The 21,166-nt window shown below is 41.9% G+C and overlaps 1 protein-coding gene across 1 annotated transcript; it reads right to left on the bottom strand.

Moving 5' to 3' along the window:
• Window positions 1–1,825: 1,825 nt before the first annotated feature.
• gpib (glucose-6-phosphate isomerase b) lies at window positions 1,826–8,420 on the bottom strand. Its single transcript, XM_053338373.1, has 18 exons — window positions 8,264–8,420; window positions 7,815–7,905; window positions 7,579–7,647; window positions 7,146–7,265; window positions 6,940–7,023; window positions 6,614–6,760; window positions 6,427–6,498; window positions 6,294–6,338; window positions 6,154–6,207; window positions 5,489–5,549; window positions 5,162–5,205; window positions 4,823–4,975; window positions 4,348–4,477; window positions 4,135–4,211; window positions 3,273–3,401; window positions 2,892–2,967; window positions 2,588–2,654; window positions 1,826–2,269 (listed from the first exon to the last, which is right to left on the bottom strand). The coding sequence occupies exons 1-18, from the start codon at window positions 8,380–8,382 to the stop codon at window positions 2,146–2,148; spliced, it is 1,662 nt and encodes a 553-aa protein (XP_053194348.1). The 5' UTR covers window positions 8,383–8,420; the 3' UTR covers window positions 1,826–2,145.
• Window positions 8,421–21,166: the final 12,746 nt, after the last annotated feature.

Here is a 21,166-nt window from a genome sequence, read left to right as displayed (position 1 = left end):
ATCTTTATATAACTCCAGTAGTCGTGGGAAAAATGAAGCTGGGCTTGACTCAGTGCTTTTTTTGTTTTTTTTGCAGCCTGCAGGGTTTCTGTGTCACTGCTGTCAATGACTACACTGGGTTTCATATTGGGAGGATGTTGTGTGAATGTGTGGGTCATGTGTTTGCAGAGCTAATGTTTAGCCCAAGAGAATATGTTCCCTGAAGGTTTCTGGGAGGAGAGGACAAATTAATTCATGCACATTAAAAGCATTCCAGCAAGGTCCGAGCGAGTATTAAAACTGGCTGCAGACCTGCAGGCCGCTATTCTCTTCCGAGGCTGAGTTTCTGAGCTTGTTTACATGCAACGATGCTGACCCCAAAACTGCTTCCAGCACTGTGGCTCATGATGAATACAAATGCGTGGCAAGCACGATGAAGATGAGCTGAACAACAGCTCGGTGGTGTTGTTAGTGCAGAGGAATCCCAAACCCCTGCTCCAACCCTTCCCTCTGACACCGCCATGAACTTGGGACTGCCCAGTCGGGGAGGCAGGGGGTGACATCGCCATAGCAACCACCGCGGTGGAGCAGGTTGGGTTCCTGATCGAGCCAGGGGGGCAGCTCTTTAACAGGCCGGAGGAGGGGGAAAAATGACTGACAGGCCAAACCAATAAAGCATGAAGTGGAATGTGAGAGTATGCAGCGCCATTGTTCAACAAACATCTCAGGAACGCACACAGAACCTTTTCATGCTTTCATGCTACCGTTTGATTTTTTTTTTTTTTTTCTCATGTTGACTTGATGTTTGTTTATTGTAGCCTAATACACCTGCATTAAATAGTTTGAGTCATAACTGATCACTGTAGGTGTATCCATGACTCAGATAACAGTCATTTAAAGATGAGTTTCATTCAGAAATGTAACACCAGTTGTGGAAAATGAGACAAGTTGAATAATCAAAAATATGTGTAACAAAATCATGCTGTTTTGTTAGTGTGGTAGTTCTACTAATAATTTATAGCATCATGAACACGGCAGGGCACAGGGTTTCTCTCCTCAGTCAAACTCACTTTCTTCTGCATCTTGTTTCAGAGCCACAGATGAAAAGAACAAGTTAGATTTGAAGTCAAGTATTGTTGCCTGGCAACAGCATCGAAAACCCAGCAGTGTCTGGGAGACTAGAATTTTTTAAACTTTCTGTTTGTCCTCATACACACTCTGTAATTGTACCCAGCAGCAGGTTTGACGAGAACAATACAAAATGCAATATACAACAGTGAAATATATTAGCTCGGCCTTCTTTAGTGAATTGGGATGAACAGCATCACCTGATGTGCTGTGTGATTAGTTTTTTCTTATAGTCTTATTGGATGTAACATAAGTTAAGTTGAGCGAGATTCATAGCCAGATTTTGGCACCGGACATTGAAATATTTAACAAATTAGGCTTGACAACGCTTAGATAGAGTGTCAGTGCGTTCAGTCCAGATGCTGTTTCAGTCCAGCTGTTTGTTTTTCTCTCTAAATGGATGCTGTGGAGTCAGGGGAATTGTGGGGTGGAACAGTGCAGATGGACTGACCTTTGACCCTTTGTTCCAATGAATAAATGGTAAATTACTGGGTGGCCGATTTACTCCCAGAAAATAAGCCTGGCACTCTGATGCCATCTAGTGACGTGTTGCATACAGACGCTCATCAGAGAGAATCCAGGATGTCTTTTAACAGCACATTGGTACAAATGATTACAATAAATCATACACAAGAAGACACTGAGCACTTGCTGCTTTGTGTCTGTACCTCACATTCGACCAGTTATAAGAGTGCTACTGTGAAAGCAACACTGACAGTAACTTTGTGTAAAGACATTTATTTTAGAAACTAATTCTTATGACAGAGGAAAGACAGACTGAAAGCATCTTTCACCCTGTCTTCCATTACACTCTGATACAAAAAGCTTTTGACCTCACAGTGGTGAACTAACAAACATGGAAAAGACAGCACCGTAGACGTGTTATCCATAATGAGAGCACAAACACACAGGGAGCTTCAGCTCTGAATGCGTGGGAGTGATCAGCTGCCTCTGAGAGGCTCCTGTCCATGCAGCTCACGAGCTGATGAGATGGATGATGTTGTGGAGTAAGGTGGATGCTGGTGGAGGAGGTGTGACTCAGGCAAAGTTCTTCTTGAGGAAGTTGATGAGTCCGTTGGTGGAGGAGTCGTGGGAGTGGACCTCAGTGGTGTCCTTGAGCTCAGGCTCGATTTTCTTTGCAAGCTGTTTGCCCAGCTCAACTCTAATAATGTGGAGAGACACACAGGATAGAGAGGATTGATTGGTTGATGTGGATGATTGCAGAACATTATGGGTTTCACCAAAAACAGACATAGCTTTTGAAATAACCTTTTGTGTGTTGTTTTCAAGAACAACTTTGAAATGGACAATTTTACAAACAACAAGAAGCAGAGTTGTTGTAAAACAAATGAAAATAAATGTATGCATCCCTTTAAGCAATACCCTGATGCACAAGCACACTTAGTTACAACCTAAAAACTGCTCAGTATCAGCTACTGTTGTTGAAGGAGAAAGATGTGTGTAGTAAAAACTGTCTTACCCCCACTGGTCAAAACTGTTGATCTCCCACATTACTCCCTGGACGAAGATCTTGTGCTCATACATTGCTGTAAAACAAGAGAGAATAACCATGATTAAATCAAATTAAAAAAAGATAGTGAGAGTGCCACTATACAACAGTGTGCTTTCATGTCAGAGCAGACACTTTGTCTCTGGGCTGTTTCTGGAATCTCCCATTGAGGGATGATTACTGTCAGTGCAACCACTAGCAATAACAATAATACTGTACTGTTTCATAGACTTGATTTCACCACCAGTGAAGGTAAGTCATTGCCAGTTCTTACCGATAAGTGCTCCAAGTGTGAATGGGTTCAGTTTCTTGAAGATGATTGAGTTGGTTGGCCTGTTTCCTTGGAATACCTGTGTTGAATAAGGATAAATGTTTCATCATGCAGATCACTTTGTGCATACTTTCATTACAAATCCTCATAATGAAGTTGGATTGCTATATTTCTTTATGGTCACTAGGGGGCACTGCCATCTATGCTTTGTAAATGTCTCCTGCTTTGTGCACTTACTCATACCAAATTTGTTTTGTATGAGTAACATGAGATGACTGTCTCGTCTCAAGTTCAGACTTAGGTTTAGTGTCATTAACTTGAGAGCTGCTGAACACAAGAGGGTTAATGTTGTATAATAACTCAGTTTTCCTTTAATTTACTTACTTTGTGTGGCAGGATCTTCTCCAGAGCCTCTCCAGTCAGACCGCTGGCCTCCAGCTCCTTCTTGGCCTCCTCTGTGGTCTTACCCTTCATCATAGCCTCTGTCTGGGCCAGGAAGTTGGCCAGCAGGATCTACAGCCACAATAAATACACACTCACCTTCAGATACTGTACAGTACAAGGTGTATCTCTTACAGGAGTGATATAAATGTTGGTCCTGCAAGCCAGTAGTCTGTGTTCTACTGTAATATTACAATATACGTTGATGTATTGTGTCTCATTGTGGCAGCTGGGCTACTACAACTAGACTGTGTAGTTTTGGAATCAAAAAATAATTTTGATATATTTCTACTGTGTTACACATCTTTGACTTCTTAATGTATCTGTCTAAATGGCATATTCAATTACGGATGTCAGCACAGAGCACTGAGGGAGTTTGACTGACACTCTTGGAGCAGATAGAAGTTCAGTGTCATTCTCAAAGTGTCTTCAGCTGGCTGTTCCGGTAGAGGAACCTGTGACCTTTAAGGGTGATCTCTAAAAATATGAGCTCTACAGGTTGTACAGGTAATTAATACACAGTTACAACACTAACATGCACGTCAATGCACTTGGTTTAGGATTCTTTTGAGGTCACAAGATTATGTTTTGTGGTCAGTGAGGTCATTTAACAAAATATGTAATTTTGTGTTGTGTTTTTATGCATGAAAGAGGGGAACCTTTCACACAGGGGCCAGTTGTGTTAAGACATTTCAATAGGTAAACTCTATTGAGGAAGGAATATAATTGTATCTGTGAACACACTATTAACCATACTATTGGTTTCTATCCATTCAAAGCACTGCTTTAGATGTATAAGTCATACCTTGTGGTGCAGGCTGTTTCTGATGGGGTTCTGTGACTGAGCTGGGATGAGGAAGTCGGAAGGCACCATACGTGTTCCTGAGTGGAAAACAGTTGGACTGCATTACTGATACACACAATTGCTAACCAATGAACAATGCTGCTGGCAATAAAGAATAAGGAACACAATGTTGTTGATGATGGTGGTTGCAATGATGGTCTTCGCTGATGATACCTTGATGGATCAGCTGGTAGAAGGCATGCTGCCCATTGGTTCCTGGCTCGCCCCAGACAATTGGCCCAGTGTGGTAGTCTACACGTGATCCGTGGTTGGTGATGTACTTTCCATTTGACTCCATGTCACCCTAGATGACAAACATTTCAGTGGAAGTGGGTGTTGATCTCACTCACAGATTGGAGAGTTGCTTGCTTACGCAGCTCATACAACTTACCCATCAGAGAGAATTAACAGTAACAGTCAGAGACAGTATTGTTCTTAGCACTGTCAGTCAGTGTTATGCATACTATGATTGTATCCACAAAGCCATTATCTCATTTGTCACCGAAGGATGTTGCCCCAGGGACATGGAATAGCTATTTCAAAATGATCTTTTAAATCACTTCTCTAATAATATGAGCTAACACTTGAACTTTTCTTTTTAAAGACTCTCACAGAGACCTATGCGGCCTACAGCAGTGTATGGGCGGACCTGTTGGAAGTAGGCAGTGAAGCGGTGCATGTACTGGTCGTAGGGCAGCATGGCGTGGGTCTCAGCATGGAAGAAGTTGATGTACCAGATGCCAAGCAGAGCCAGCAGGACGGGAGCATTCTTCTCCAGAGGAGCAGTACGGAAGTGGTTGTCCTGGAAGAGAGAAAAGGAAGGGGTGGTGGTGGAGGTGGTGGTGGGTTTGGGGGAGGTGGGGGGGTGGGATCATCATTTGTATTGATATATTATGTATTTTCTCTGCAGAAAGACTATGGCAATAAATTTTCTACAATTGAGAGATGGGGAACTGAACATGTCATCATCTCGTCCTTGAGTACTTACCATCCAGTGACCTCCTGCAAGAAGCTTCTCATAGTTGTCGAAGCCTGATGAGGAGAGGAGTTGACTGAGTGAAAAAACTCTTGATTGTTTGGAATGATTGCTGTATTTTCTGTATTTCTCTCCATCAATATTAGCAAGATACATGTCTGTTTTTAAAGTCACTATGTATTTTTTAATGTGATTTTAGGACCTTTGAACTTAGATGACCAATGTGTTACTTTCTATCTGTATCTGACGCTACTACTAAAGGATGACAAAGACAGAAATTTAAAATTACACACACACTTACTTTAAATAATTGAGTTATACAGTGTTCAGTGTACATACCAATGTGCAGGGCAATGGCCATTCCAATAGCTGACCACAGGGAGAAACGACCACCAACCCACTAGACGAAAAAATAAACAAAAAGCTGAAAACACTCAAGATCCATAACCACATATAAAATGTGTGCTTTTGTGCACCAAAAGATTTTGGTAAAACAAGCCACAACATTATTGTGCAGGTCTACTAACACATTTGTATATATATATACTGTATAAAATGATATGTTTCATTATTATAATCTTATTCTGGTCATCATATTTTTTCCTCATTCTTAGGGACAGACATTTCAGCAAGCTGTGTATGTTTAATGATTATGTAAACTTCTGGCAGTCATTTTCACAGTGACATAAATGCCATATTATACTGTAGCTGCTACACTTCAAATACCAACAATGTAACTAAATGCAGCTGACCTGACCTTTGAAACAACCCAGCCTTTACAGTAACCTCTGCAAGAGAGAAGGTCATTACCAATAATAACTGTGTCTGAAGAGAGAGGCTTCTGATTACCTAGCAGCTGCTGGCCAGAGACTGTCTGTCACACCTACTTCACAGGTCAAAAGTCTAGCTTATTTATAGCTGCTGCCTACATCCCCGATCACAGTGTGGAGATGAAGACGGGACCTGCTGCACGCAGTCAACTATAAAGCTTAAAGAGCACTCACATCCCAGAACTCAAACATGTTCTCTGTGTCAATGCCGAAGTCCTTCACTTTGGGCTGATGGGGAGAGAGAGAAAAACAATTAGGATCAGATGTGGCAGAGACAGAGAAGGTTCAGCCTCCAGCAGTGTGTTGTGACTTACTCCATTAGTAGACAGGGCCACAAAGTGCTTGGCAACAGCAGATTTCTGTCAAAACACAGAGAGCACGCGAATGAGAAAGATATCAACCAGTCTAATGAAATATTGCTGCTTCGTTGAACCACTGCACACTCACATCTTTGGCATGTTCAAGGAACCACTCTTTGGCCGACTCAGCATTGGTAATTGTCTCTTGGGTGGTGAATGTCTGCAAAAGGACAATAAGACATAATACACAGATAGACAAGAATTAACATCCATACAAATTAACTTATGCACATGTAGAATTTGTGCAAACTGTGTAAAATAAGAATTAGTGCTACCTTAGAGGCAATGATGAAGAGGGTTGTCTCAGCATTAAGGTGTGCCAGAGTTTTGGCGATATGTGTTCCATCAATGTTGGACACAAACCAAACATGTGGTCCACCCTTTGAGTATGGCTTCAGGGCCTCAGTCACCATCAGGGGGCCCTAACATTCAAATTAATCCAAGATAAATGGACACAGAGGAAAACAAGATAGTTCAGATAAGTCTGTGGAGGTACTGGACAGCTCACAGAACTGAATATATGTAAAATCTGTCCTGTGATGAACAATTGAAGTCTTGCAATAAAACATATAGTTTATTTTTTTTGTAAAATTGCACTCACAAGATCAGATCCTCCAATTCCAACATTAACAACATCTGTGATGGCCTTTCCTGTGTAGCCCTTCCACTCGCCGCTGCGAACTCTCTGCAACAGATAAACACAACTATCAAAAACATCCACTGGATTTGTACACAAATTGCTGAGAGCTGCATCAAAAATGTCCCGAGCAGAATCACTCAACTCTACATACTAAACTTTGCACTCACATGGCAGAAGCCCTTCATCTTCTCCAAAACCTTGTTGACCTCGGGCATCACATCTTTGCCGTCAACCTTGATGGGAGTGTTGGAGCGGTTCCTTAGAGCTACATGGAGCACAGCACGGCCCTTCATATCCACATCACCAGAAAACAAAATACACGCATACAGTTACATTCAGCACTGTGGTGTTAATCCTTATACTGCTTTTACTGGTGCTGACTGAAGAACTAAAATAATATTCAGCCATTTTAATCACTGTAATATTAAGTGTTTGTGTTTTATCACACTACACTGGTCAACCTCTAACTGTAACCGTAACCCACTTTACAGTATGTACTGGAGTTATTATGTAACATGGTGTAAATGTTTTGTCAACTGTGTCACCCCAGCAGCACAAATGTCGTGAGTCAAGCGTCAGCAGACATATATCAATGAGCACCTCAGTGAAGTTGATCTTTTCACCAGAGAACATCTTTTCTCTGGCAGCTTCGATGCCTCTGGACTTGCCCTGAGGAAGACAACACATGTTTATATTTATAGCATTAAATAAATGTGATTTCCTCTTCACAGCTGCCCATTTGAGACCTTGAGCAAACAGTATTAATAAGTAGCTAATGATAAAATCTACTTTAGCGTCCAAACATCCACAGATAAATAAGATGGGAATGGATTTACCAGCTCGACCAACATCTTCATGACTTCATCAGTGATGAGGTTCTTGGAGTAATCCAGAAGAATGTCTCCATGGTCGCTTTTCAGTGAGAGGCTACGCAAACAGAAAGGTGTCAGTCACCTGAACAGTCTCAAGACAATGCAAAGACTGATATTTTCTGAGTAAAAACAAAATAAGAATCCAGTCTACTGAAATGTGATCTTGTCACACAGAGGTGGTTTGTTATTAGGTGTTAAGTAATGAAGCTGCACAGCTGAAATGCATTGGAGTGCATTCTCATATGAGCTTGCCTATCAACAGATAACAGAACCAACACATAGTCAACACTATGTAAAATGTTACTAATAATAAAACCTGTGTGCATAGAAAACATCCTGCTGGTTAGTGGTGCTTCATACAATATAAAATATACTTCATACAATAGAGAAACAAGTTGGAGTATGATGGATACCTCAATTTGTTGAATCTTTCCTTGTCAGATTCAAACATGTGCCTCATGTTAAGGTTCAAGGCATGGGCCTTGTACCAATCCTGCAGCTTTTTGAAGTGGGGGTCGTGTGTGAGTCCCATAATGTCCAGAGGGTCTTGCTGTGCTCCGCTGTGCTCAACTTGCCTGGCCGAGTGCGACTGAGTAGGTCAGGGGGAAAGCTTTTTGAAGGGTGTCCCGTGCAGACGTTCCCTCGCTCCTCCCATAATATATTCATGGTTTGTGTGTGTCACATCTCCTCACCGTCCTGCAAGGTTACACTGCATGGTGCCAGTGCAATGTTACCAGCACAGCAGAACAAAGTAGCATGTAGTGGAATATGCAATACAATATAGACAATATATTTCAATTGATTCTACTGTTGTTTTCATTGTAATTTCAGAAATACAACAGCTGTCTACATTAGAAGTATATGCACAGTACATTATCACTTATTGTATCAAAGCTGCAAATATATAAAATATGCAAATATATAAGCACATATATATTAATTGCTACAAGTTACCACCCTCAAACTCTATTTAACAAGATACTGTTGTTAAAACAAATCATTACTTACTGAATATTCATAAACAAAAACTTGAGCCAGGTTAAAAAACAAGCTATTCTTTCGTCATATTACTAAAAATGTATTCTTTCCAAAATTTAAGAATTTGCTTCTTGAACAACACGTGAAAAATAAAACACTGTACAGGTTAGTGACAAAGCTTTTCTTGCCCTCTAATGTTGGATGAATAATATTACATGCTAGTGGTGTGCACAAAACGCTCGCTAAAGTGTCCTCTTGGGAGCCAAAATGCGCGCTAAAGTGTCCTCTTCAGTGGCGAGAATGCGCTGTATGTGCCCTTTTTTTCTTTTTGCCCCTGCCCTTCAAAAAGTCTGTGCACGCCACTGTTACTGTCATCCATACACTGCCACTTGGGTGCACTGAAGTCCAGTTATTACAACTATTTAAAAATATAATTATTTGCATCTTGACCATTTTCATGTTCACATTTTCTGTCTTCACATTCAAGATATTTTATTCTTTGTTTACCTGTATGTCCTTTTTTAGTGTGTTCATTAATTACATTAATACAAGAAGTTGTATCATTTCAAAAATGTTCTGGTCTTTGTGTAAACGGGAGCTGCTGGACTTTTCAAGACTGAGGGACAGATGCTGGTTGTGGTTGCTGTTTGAATTTGTGGACATGTACGCCCCCAAGTGACTGTTTTTAAGTGTGGAGTACAAGATGTAATAGTCCTTATCAAACCATAGAGGGCGAGAGAAGCTTACTCTGAAACTGGTTCACGTTGTTATGCATCAACAATAACATATGGTCTAAATAAATCATTTTTCTTTTAAAAAGTCTAAAAAATATTGCTATATTACTGGCTTTTGTTTCTTACTGTTTTACTAGCAGTGTAAATGGTATCACATTGATGTTTGTCTGCATATACAATACATTACACAATATTTTGCAACTTTGATACACTCACATCACCTTCAGCTGCATGATTATGACAAATTCAAGATGATACTGTCTGATTACTGAAATATGAAATGAAGTGGACTTCCTAATTACTCATAATAATATTTAGTTTGCCCAGAATACTTTTTAGTGTGACAATTTATGACACAAAATGCTAACAATTGTTTTCCTTCTTGTTGAATGGCTCACAATAGAGAACCAGTATTTTTAATGATGACTAAAGGATACCCAGAAATGACACTTTGTTGTAACAGTGTGTGAACAAATGTGTCCTGTAACTCTGAAAATCCAATAAAGATAAAAAATTAAGTTTATTTTGTAGACTCGAGGTTTCGGTGTATTGTTATATTATTGTGAAGGTTTCACCGGAAGTGTCTGTTCTTATTGCCGTCGCCTTGACGACAGGCACACAGACGGGACTCGCTGTCAGGAGGGTGGATGTCTAGAGCTGGTGAGCGATGCGGTGATTAACGTAACCTGTACTAATGTTTTTCTTGTGCTTTACTGAAGCTGTGTGGTTTGCTGCTGGTTGCAGCGGCACTGACAGTTGTTGGTCTGTGTCGGAGCACCGCCGGGCCTCTTGTATCTGCTCGTGCTCCCTCACAGCGCTCACAACCGTGTCGCAGAGAGCTAGCTGGGTAGCTAACGTTAGCTCGCTTAGCTATGCAGCTAGCCTGCCTTGTACCGATGAAACACTGATGCGCCCATTATCGGACATACTCTACTCTTGCATGCTCGCTTCCATTTTACCTTCATAATTGACAAGTCGTACCAATACTGAAATACTCGAGTCACTGTTTCCATACAGGGTTACTAATGCATTTCACATATGTGTGTGACTATACGCGCATATTCTGGTATAACACCCCCAATTTGATCTGTGCTGATGCGGCGCATCCGCCTAGCCAGGCGAGGGAGGAGGAGCGATTGGCGGTCTCGGTTATTTCTGTTTTCATTGCCACCTAGTCTTGTGTATGCGGGCAATGCTTCACATTTGAATCATGCCTTGACAGCGGATATGACTGTGACGATGCAGGTAACACAACAACAACAATGCAATGGGCTTTAGGTGTGCATAGCGACCCGGTTTGTCTGCATGTCCGATAATGGGACCTGGGCATTGTTGGTTTTTAACTTGTGCGCCGCATTCGGTAACGTTAATCACCCACCGTGCTAAAAAACGGAATGTAGGCTAACGATAGCCAAACGGACGACACGGGCGTGATTTAGATGCTCGGACAGAGTAACTTATTTACGTGTTTGACGGCAGACTGACAGTATTTGTAGGCTTAAAAGAAAAGTTGATTAGCTTGCAAGCTAGCAGGCGGGGTGTCTGATTGTGTGCGGCCAGTGGGCGAGTGTCAGAGTCGGTAATGGGTACCGGGCATCTAACTAACCGTATGTGTACTCTGGCGGATTGATGTCAGTGGCTTTTCTAGTGTTTGGCGTGTTGATACACTGATTTCCGGCGACACTACATTTAGGGCGTTAAAAGGCCGTATTAATAGCTGCGACATAGTGTTCCCATGACTTAGGCCGTGTCATCCCGGAGAGTTTCGATGAAACCGGCTCACTGCGCTTGCGGGGATTCAGTTACACCTCTCTGCTAAATAGTGATCGAGTTTTAAAATAGTGTTATTGGATAATACAAAATTAACCCTCTAAGCTAGGTAATTTCCTGTCTCATTGAAGTTGCAAAATAAAAATAGCTAATAGTGCTTCGCTGTTGCATTCATGCCCAGCCGCCCATGTAGTGGCTGTACCATTGTACTGAGGTGTTGCAATCTTCTCCTTCGATGCATTTCACTGATAAACTGCAGACATGGTCATTTGAATGCTTGGCTCGTACCAGTGAATACACAGGGACTGTTTGTATAGACTGATGGTTATGAATCGTACTCACAGTAGTGACTTACACAACCACGGTGATGTCGGTAACGTGGCTTTACACTGTATGGTCTCCACAGTACAGAGGATATATGTGGGATTGCATTAATAAATGACGATGTCCCACATTTCTCCAGGGGGTGTAGGCATCTACAGACTAGTCAGGGATTTGTCTTTTGAGATCATGTGGAATGTGTTTCCTGTTTTGGTCGCAGGAGTGTAGATATTTAAGAAGAAGCTGTCCATAAGATTTGATCATGAAGAACAAGGAGATTACTAATGCTGACCATTTGTAGCATTTACAATAAGGTAGCTCACAGTGCTCTGCTTGATATATCCGAAGTTGTTGTTTTAGATATTAAGTGTCTTTATTGTCTTAATGTTAACAATATGAAGCTGTGCATTGATGTCAAATTGTTGTCTGAAGGAAATGTTATCCAGAGCTGCAAGGCTTTCATTATGTGCAGCCACTTTGCTTGTTGATGAGATCTGAATGTCAGCTGTTGTCATTACTTTCTGTGGAAAATGTTTACATAAATAAATAAATACAATGCTGCTAGTGGCCTTGATGAAAGTGATACTTCATTTTATTCTAATGTGGTGGAAGGGATGGTTTTGTTTATGCTTCTTTATAAAAGCCAAATGTTATTAAGGGTGTGAAAATGGCTCAGTGTAAAGTGAAGACCATGTGAGCTTTGAATCAGACAGAAAGTTGTTGAAGAACAGAGGCCCTGTACAGTTTCAACTGGTATTAAAACTTTAGTAAAGTTTAAATTATACATTCATACCAATAACCATTCATGTTAGGGTCATAACCTTCCTTTTATTGAGTCCTGCAGGCTTGTACAGCTTTCACTGAAGCGACCCTCCACCTACTTGTTGACATCTGCCACAGCTGTGTCACTATGGAAATACGTGCTTGGCTCTGCAAAATTCCTGTCTCTGTTTAAACTCATTCTCTCTAACGGCTGATTCAACCGGGTGTCTGAATGGTCTTCACAGTCTGTGGAGCAGCACGGAGGCCCCAGTTGTTTTTCTTTCTTTTTTTTAGCCGTGTGTGTTTGTCAACATGTGACATGACCAGGAGTGACACTTTTCCTTCGTCTAACATTGAATCCGGATGCGTGTGTGCGGAAGTTGACCTACAGTCACAAGATTACTGTTTGTGCTCGCCTCGGGTGGAGTACAGGCCCGGCCTGTGCTTCACTGGCACTGCCTCCAACAGACCTGAATTATATTTCCTTCAACAATGAAGCTTTCTAGTGATTCTCCTGCTGCACAGTTTTAGATTATTGGGATGAATGTCACAGGGGCGTCTCTGCCGGGGGAAGGGGGCGAGTTAACCCCGGCCATGATATTTTTAGAGCCCAGGAATCTGAACATTTCTGGTTGCTTGTGTGTTTAACTGAGTTCTATCCAACGGGGAATGACTGATTACTGAAGCTTTTAACATTTTGTTCTTTATAAAGCATGTGTCTGTTACCACTTAATATTTCATCTCTGAACTTTGAGATTTTAAAAAGTTCCTCTGTATGATCTGACAGGGTATTAAACATTACCTTCAGTTAGTAGTCGACACTCAGCACCATACAGATATACCCTTTGTCAGTTATGGCTTAGTAACACTGGGGTTATGCAAACGTTTCATACTTTGGTATAGTTATAGATTTATGCTTATCAAACTTCTATGGCAGGACAGTTTGCACCTTGGTAGTCAGTAAGTTGGGGTAATGTAGTCGGGGTAGGTCTGTAGTCAAAGAAACTGCCTTAATGGCATTAAAAACAAGATGTATATAAATATCTCTTGAGTGTATGACATTATATTATATAGCACATGCTTGAAGTCTTTTTTGGGTAACCATACTGTATTTGTAAGACCCTTTACTGATGGCGATACCCCACAAAAGGTATGATGAATGTAAAGAAATCATCACTCCACTGGATTTAGTTATATCTCACAAAAGGGACTTCACATTTTAAACACTAAGACAATGATCATATTCACGTGGAAATTTACTCACAATAAAGTTAATCAAAACTAATAAAGTCACTGCACTGTGATAGTTCGGTCATGTTGTCCACCTCTGGTCTAAGAGTTAAGAGGTTCCATAAATCGTTGTGTTAGAATAATATCCACCTACAACACGTTTTGCTGGCCCGTGTGACAGAGAGATGCGGGCTTGTGTGCTTTGAGTTTGTATTGTGTGACAGGATTTTCAATTGGATGCACAAAACTAACAACACTATTTGCACTGGTGTGTGTGTTGGGGTGGGGGTGGGGGGGTTAGGTCTGCGTCTTTTGTGACGGGGACGTTTCAGCTTCACATTGACCTGGACACTGTTTTATCGCAGCTGATTTTGCCCACCTAAACCAAATATGCTGTTTTCTAGGCAGAGCAGAAGAAGAGGAAGAAGAAGCAGCTAGCGGGTTTCCAGATGAGGGGGCGAGGAGGGCTCGTAGCATGGGAAATCTCACCCTCGTCTCCTGGGAAACCAGTTTAGTCTTAGTTTGTGGTCAGCTATTTGCCCCTCAGTCAAATGTTCCCAGTGAGATGCATGAACGCTCGTGCACTTGAGATGATCAAATAAAACAAGAATCAAGGCTACCATGAAACTCTCGTGTAATGTGAGACTTGTCTTTATTTATCCCCGCTGGAAACATTTCGCTTGTTGCTTTTCCACGAGGTCGTCAGACGTCAGGTCGGCAACCAAACGGCAAACAGCGGAGTTGAAACAGATTTGGTTGTTTAAAGGCACTTCAGTAGCGGCTCGAACCAGCGTCTAATGTTAACATGATTTCTGACTCTACCGCTGTGCTGTAGCCTGCTGTTATCATACCATCTACATATTATACACATGCTCTCCTCACTTTTCCTCTTTTATAACTTATAATTACATGTTTTAAAGCACATTCTGGTGTATTTTACTTAATTTTCTGGTGTTAAAATAGCACTTTTGTAGCTTGTGCGACCGAGCCGGAATTTCTGACTTTTTATGGCACCTCCACATCCTGCCTCATTGTGCCTAACGTGTCAGAATAAATTCAAACTTTTGTCCCAGCTAAAAATACAACACCCTGGTGGCTGGCATGCAGCACAACCTGCACCCTCATATATCCTGCTCGATATAGGCTGAAGGAAGCATTTTCATCCCCACAGGTCGCCACCAGCCTTTCATGAATGGGACTGACGTCAGAGCCTTTCATCACAGCTCTCACTTGTTGAAACGCAGCGGCCGGTCACGCTGAACACACTCTATTGTACACGGCTATTCTGAAGAGGATATCTGAGCTAATTCTGTTTGCTTACAGGCGAATACTGAAAGGAATGTATGCTTTTTTTTAATGCAGAGGCTCTGATTAGATCAAATCAAATGGCCCTTTATTTACTGACAAGCCCATTGTCGTTTAGATTCCCCTGCAAGTTGAATACAATTAGTAAATCAGTCGTTTCTTTATTCCTTGTTATAAAGTTGGAACATATTTGATTAAGAAACAGGCGCATGTTGAAATGTGTGTTTTCATATGCGACACAGACCTGCGGGGCCCTCAAGTATGTCCTTTGTTAAGAGTGGCCTGTCTGCTATTTTTATTGGAGCCATAAGCTACTTACAATGTCTGTTGTGACATTACAGGTTAGCCTAATATTATCCAGCCTGTTCACTGACTGTATCAGCCCTCTTGACTGATGCGAGGTATTAGGTTTAGTCCTAACTTACTCAACAGTGTTTTGCTTCAGCTGCGACAGCGGCAACGGGGGGGAAAAATTCCACCACCGCTTTTAAGAAAGTGTAGAATGTGCCAGAAAATACAAGAATGGACTAGGATTTCACAGAGAAAGTGAATATGAATGTTTTTTTTTTTATGATAACAAAGTATTAAAGTGGATGTACTTTTAGTTCCAAAGCCACGGAACAAAAATGGGACCCAAACAGGATTAGTAGTGGAAACAAAACCAAACATTACCCACAGCCACCAAAACCTGCAGCTGCCTGCAGAGTAACTCCAGAAGAAACAACATATTGATGACAGAAAAATCTATTCTCGCAGTTAATATTAAATCTCAGCTAAGGCCTTTTATTTTTCTCTTCCCCTCACAAAGTCTTGCAACTGCATATGTGTGTGTGTGTGTGTGTTTTTTTTCCCCAGTGTGCTGGTATGAGGAGACCAAGGCCTGCCACAATACTCTCCTTGTGTTGTGTGGGCGAGAGGAGCCTGGCTCAGCTCCTGTCACACAGTTGCTCACGGCACTTGTCCTTGTCATTTGGGCTGACCTCCTCGACCTGTCTGCAGATTCTCAGACTTCACTGTAGCTTATCTCCTCCGAGGAATGTCTTCGAGTGGAGCTTCTCCTAACAAATGCAGATCCTGAGTCCTGTTAGTAAAGTAAAAATACTCAATTAGTACATTTTTATATATGTATACTTTACACAATGATACCACATTTTGAGGCGAAGTTGTTGCAGTTTGCGGTTGGTTTTCCTGACCTGCTTTTTTGTGCTCGTTTGAACCCACATTAAGACAGTTCTGGGGAAATGCATTCCTTTGCTTCATTGGCAACAGATGTAGGGGAGAGCATTTTTTTTTCTTTTTTGAGCTGAACCTTTTGGAGTTTCTAAAAACAGTGCGGTGTGGACCGTAGGGCAGCTGTTTTGCCCACGGAGGCTGAAATAGACTTCATGAGAGAGCTAATGCCGGGCTTGTGGCTGGAGCGTCAGCGGGCCTGTGTTTTCCTCACAGTGGCAGATGGATAAGGAGCTGTCAGCATGGGTAACAGCTGCCCCATCCGCAGCTATCGGGCTACCTTGCTCTGATGTGACAGTCACACAAATACGATCGCGAATCAAAAAATACCGGCTATAACGAGCTGCGATATTCTGAACGTCGAGGAAGCGGGCTCGTGACTGTCAAATCTGTTCGGAAATCTGTATGTGTGTGTGTGTGTGTGTGTGTGAAGGTGAATAAAATGAAGTGTGAAGGTGCCTTTGAGCAACGGTTTAAGTATGCTGGAGTGGATCCGCTCCATGTCCGGGACCAGAAGGATGCAGATGTACTGGGCACCATCCCAGGTGTGAAGTGAAGGTTACTGAGGAGCGGGTGTGTGCACATTCAGAAAGGTTTTCCCAAAAAGCAACGTTCGGAGTCGTTTGAACGTGAAAACAAAAAAGATGTCATTAGTGTTTTGGAGCTGGTCACACTGTGGTCCGACTACTTTAATAAAAGGTTACTCAGGTTGTGTGCTGGGAGCTTCAGTTGTTTTCCTGGAGGTTTCCTCTAACAGGTAAATCATGCTCAGAGCTGTGATTTACTATCTACTCAGACCCAATGGCATACTTGGCTTGACGTTTTTGTTACTGGCGACAGGGAGCTTGCTCCAGGAAACCTAAACCCCCCTTCCTGTTGCGGCTGAGCAGCTGACATGAACGGTGAGCGTGGAAGTAGCACTAACATTAGCCCTAAACAGCCCTGCTGGAGGAAGGACATTAAAGTGGGCTGAAAGCCCCCCACCCCCAACCAAAGATTTTCTTGTCCTGCGCCGTGGCTTGGTTAATGACCTACCAAACAAACATAAAAGCGCAGAGCTAACGTCAGTCAGCAGCTAAACAGCGTGTAAACATACCTGCAAATGTCACCTCAGATAGTCAGTTAGATGCTGGTTTGGTCGCTGTCTGTCTGCAGTTTGTTCACTTCGTCTCCAATGAGACATTACATTTTGCAATTTATCCGTAGCTCACATGTGTGCTCAACTGTGGGGGGTGATCAACTATGTTCTGTTACACCACACTAGGTTTTGACCTAATTTTGGAAAGGCGCAGCTCCCAAATGGAGTCTGAGGGTTGTTTTTTCTTTTTTTTCTGGGACTAACCGACTAATGAAAACTTGATAGACGAAGACTCTCGTCATCAAGTAACGGTGGGTTGACTGTTTGGGGGGCAGACACCACCACAGAGGCACACTCCTATCACATGTGTTTGTTTGGGTGCAATCTCTTAATACAGCGTGCCTGCAACAGGAGGCGGACAGCCAGCAGAGCTACTCTGAGAAGCCAGAAGGCCTCATTAATATTGATGCCATGTCTGCTTCTCTCGGGATAACCTCTGCTTGCAGAATTTTATAGTGAGGAAGGAAATGTAGAGCGCTAACACTCTCTAATAAAGTTACACAGATAAATTGTATCTGCCTGGAACATCTAACAAAGAAAGTAGCCCACAGTTTTCTCTAAAAAAACCAACAACCTGGCTTTAGTTTTCAGGCTGAATGGACGGTGACTCACTGCCCTTAATTCGGTTCCTACGTTTGTTATTCAGTCAGCTGAGAGGTGTGGAACTATAAACTACGTTAGAAAGGGTTCGTACACTGAGAAACAAAATACTGGTCCAGACTCAGTAGAGACTCAACAGCCGCACACTTCTCTGTTTACAGTATCAGCAGCTGAGTTTGACACTAAAATGAGTGTCACCTTAAAGGTCAGTCCACCTTAAGTTAGCCTGGTCTGGTTAGGCTCTCGTTGTCAATAACTTCGGGGCTAATTCTCTTCAGTTCTCCAGGTTTTGTCGAATCAACAGATGAAACGTTTCTTCATATTGAGAAGCTGCGACATTTATTAACAGACACACTGTAGCCTGTTTTCCTCTCCTCCGCTTGCATTCACTGTAGCGTTTCTGCCGCTCGATCTCTCATTCAACCACACACTCGCTACACTTACATCATGTAGATGTCCTTTGAACAATGAGTGGAGGGAGGATTCTGGGGTTTGAAGCACTAGTTAATGACCACATTAACAACAGGGTGTCATCGTGATCACACAGGGTGTCAATAGTCGCCTATTGATATGAATGTTTGTGTGAAATTTTAGCAGCATCGTGGTGCTTATAATATGAATGTAGGGGAAACACTGCAATGATAAGCTGTCAGACTGTGACTGTGGATTACCACTGCTAATTAAACTTGACAAATGTTTTGTCAAAGATTAAATATTTAACTTTCTAAAGCTGTCTCACCACTGTCCACAAAACCTGTTTTAATTATTCCAGGCTGTGAGCTGCTCCAACGTTTCACTCTGATGCGAACATGTGACAAAAAGTGATTATAATGATGAGAAGAAATGAAGTAAAAAGAGATGAAAAACAAAATGATTATATGAAGCACAGTTCAGACTGAATGATATTGTTCAGTAGTGTCGTCTGTGGTGGCCTCACTGACCTGTTTAGTCTTCGTCAACTGGACACACACACTCCTCTTTCTTTTAGCCCAGCAGTGTGAAAGTGTGAGAACTGGAGTCACTAGCCTCAGGCTAGCTAAGCTCAGGTTTCCTGTTTACTTCGCAGAAGCTAATATCCTATTAAGTGTGTCAACTAGCAGCCATTGTGGGGCACCTGGTTGGTTCTCACTGTGCCTGTAATCCCAGATTTAGAGGTCAGCACTGCACTAGTTAGCTTCTCTCAAACTGCTGCTGAGTAACAAGCAGTCGGCATGTGCTGTCCACCTGGAAGATGCTTCTTAAACTCGATCCATTAAAGGTGCAGTGTGTATAATTGAGTGGCATCTAATGGAACATGCTAATATTCATAAGTATGTTTCAATTATTATTTAATCACCTGATAAGAATAATTGTGTTACCATAACTACAAAGGGAGCAGGTCCCTTTCATAGTGCCCGCCACATTGACCACCATGTTTCTAGGGAGGGCCTTTCATGTATATCGCGAGTTTCTTGCCCACCATATGTTATCCTACACACCTTGAAGGGGAGGGGTATTCATTTGGTTGCTCACCTTTATGAGTCGTTAATGAACTGTACCTTTTTAATTTATCAGCTCAGTTATTTGGCTAGTGGTGTGTTTTTTGTTTTGTTTTTTTAATTTAGTTTGTTGCCAAAAATCTGATAAATGACAACAGACGAGGGTCTAAGTGTAAATCTGTTGTGTGATATTTATAGTACAGCCACAATTAAGGCTGAAGATTAAGTCCACTCGTCTTCAGGAATACACAAGGGGATAAACATGGAGGCAATGCATATGCTATATCAGCTAAACAAACTTTAAAAGTATTCAAATTAAAAAAAGTCAAATATTTTGGAACAGAACATCTTTGTGGCCTCGTTCCTGGCTTTAAAGGAATCGTGCAGTGAACAAAAAAAAAACAAGTTTTCTAAGTTTAAGAAGTAAACAAATACCATTACCAGACGACATGTATAAGATAAAACCATATTCGCTGTAGTATAATGTATTTATTAGATATTAACGATGTGGCTGTAATAAATTGGTAAAACTATGGGAAGCACGTCTCTGTTGTCACGTTATGACTTCATTTCAGGAGGTCACTAGTTTCCCTGGCCTCTCTTTCCACTCAACCAGGGACAGATGATGCAGGCTGACTTTTTTTTTTCCTCTGGCCGGGCGTACCCCACTGTTTGTGAAAGGAAGTGAGGTTTGAAGGTCAGGAGAACACTGCCGGGGATGGGGTAAGGCCGCCACACAGCTGCTTAGCGTGCAGTGACAGCAGACTGGATGCTGTTATCTTGTTTGGGACAGTATTATTTTATTCCCCCCCCCCCCCTCGCACAAGTTGCTTTTCCTGACTCATCCCAAAACACAGACGCTTTCAGCGTGGTGCTCCACGATAACATAGTCTGAATATCCCACAGACAGATAGTCCTGCTGTGTGGGGAGCTGTGTATCTCACTGATAAGTCTCTCATGTTGATGTTTGCTGTCCTATTAAGTGCAATATCACCAAGAGTGCATCTGTATCAACTTCAGTGCCTACTGATGCTCTGCATAGCAGAGGAACTAGATAGTGGTGGACTGTGTGAAATCTGCTCCTACAGTGTAACAGCACAGTATCATACTAACACCAAATCTGAACATATGAAACCTTTTCCTCTGCAGACTTTTCACTTCTTAAAATCTGTGTCCATTTTAGAAGGATGGAAATAGAAAGAAGACAAACAAACAGTACTTTCTGACACTGATTTCAGATTAAGTCATCGTGACATTGTATTTTAGGACTAGTTCTTACTATTTCAGTGTTTTTACAGAATGAAGAAATGTCATTACCTCTGTTAAATGTGACTGAATGCAACCAGCTGACTACAGCCTGTCTTTTAGTTAGATTACTGCTGTTACTTTAAATAAGAGACACGTCCAAATTCCCCCTGAACGTGACAATGACAAATATGATATTCATAATTAAAGTGAAAAGGCCAAAGGGAGAAGTTCAAGTCATATAATGTTTGGGCATTGAATGAGGGTATTGTGACTCCTACTACGTGCAGCTCAACAGACCTCTCAGTGTCCGTCCAACAATGGCTTCTTGCAGGAATTTCTCTCGCAGCTGCGTTCAGCTAAAACCAGACACTGCCAGAGATTCTTTTCAGAGACGCTCTCTCTGTGAGGTATGGTGTTAGTAATCGTCTAGAAATGTACAACTTTAAACCACAGCTCCTTACCAAACAGTAATATAATATCAGCACCCAGTTTAGACAAATGTGGCTGAAATCATCCTGTACC

Source organism: Scomber japonicus, chromosome 1 (assembly GCF_027409825.1).
Source record: "Scomber japonicus isolate fScoJap1 chromosome 1, fScoJap1.pri, whole genome shotgun sequence".
Taxonomy (NCBI): domain Eukaryota; kingdom Metazoa; phylum Chordata; class Actinopteri; order Scombriformes; family Scombridae; genus Scomber; species Scomber japonicus.
This window is presented reverse-complemented; position numbering and strand designations above follow the sequence as displayed.

Bases quoted from the DNA above. Each gene is read 5' to 3' on its own strand.
- gpib (XM_053338373.1), bottom strand. From the start codon at position 8,382: ATGGGACTCACACACGACCCCCACTTCAAAAAGCTGCAGGATTGGTAC. The intron at 6,339-6,426 runs GTGAGTGTGCAG...GTGTTTTGACAG, and splicing joins TCCTTGAACATGCCAAAGAT to AAATCTGCTGTTGCCAAGCA. The intron at 2,270-2,587 runs GTAAGACAGTTT...CCACATTATTAG, and splicing joins AACAGTTTTGACCAGTGGGG to AGTTGAGCTGGGCAAACAGC.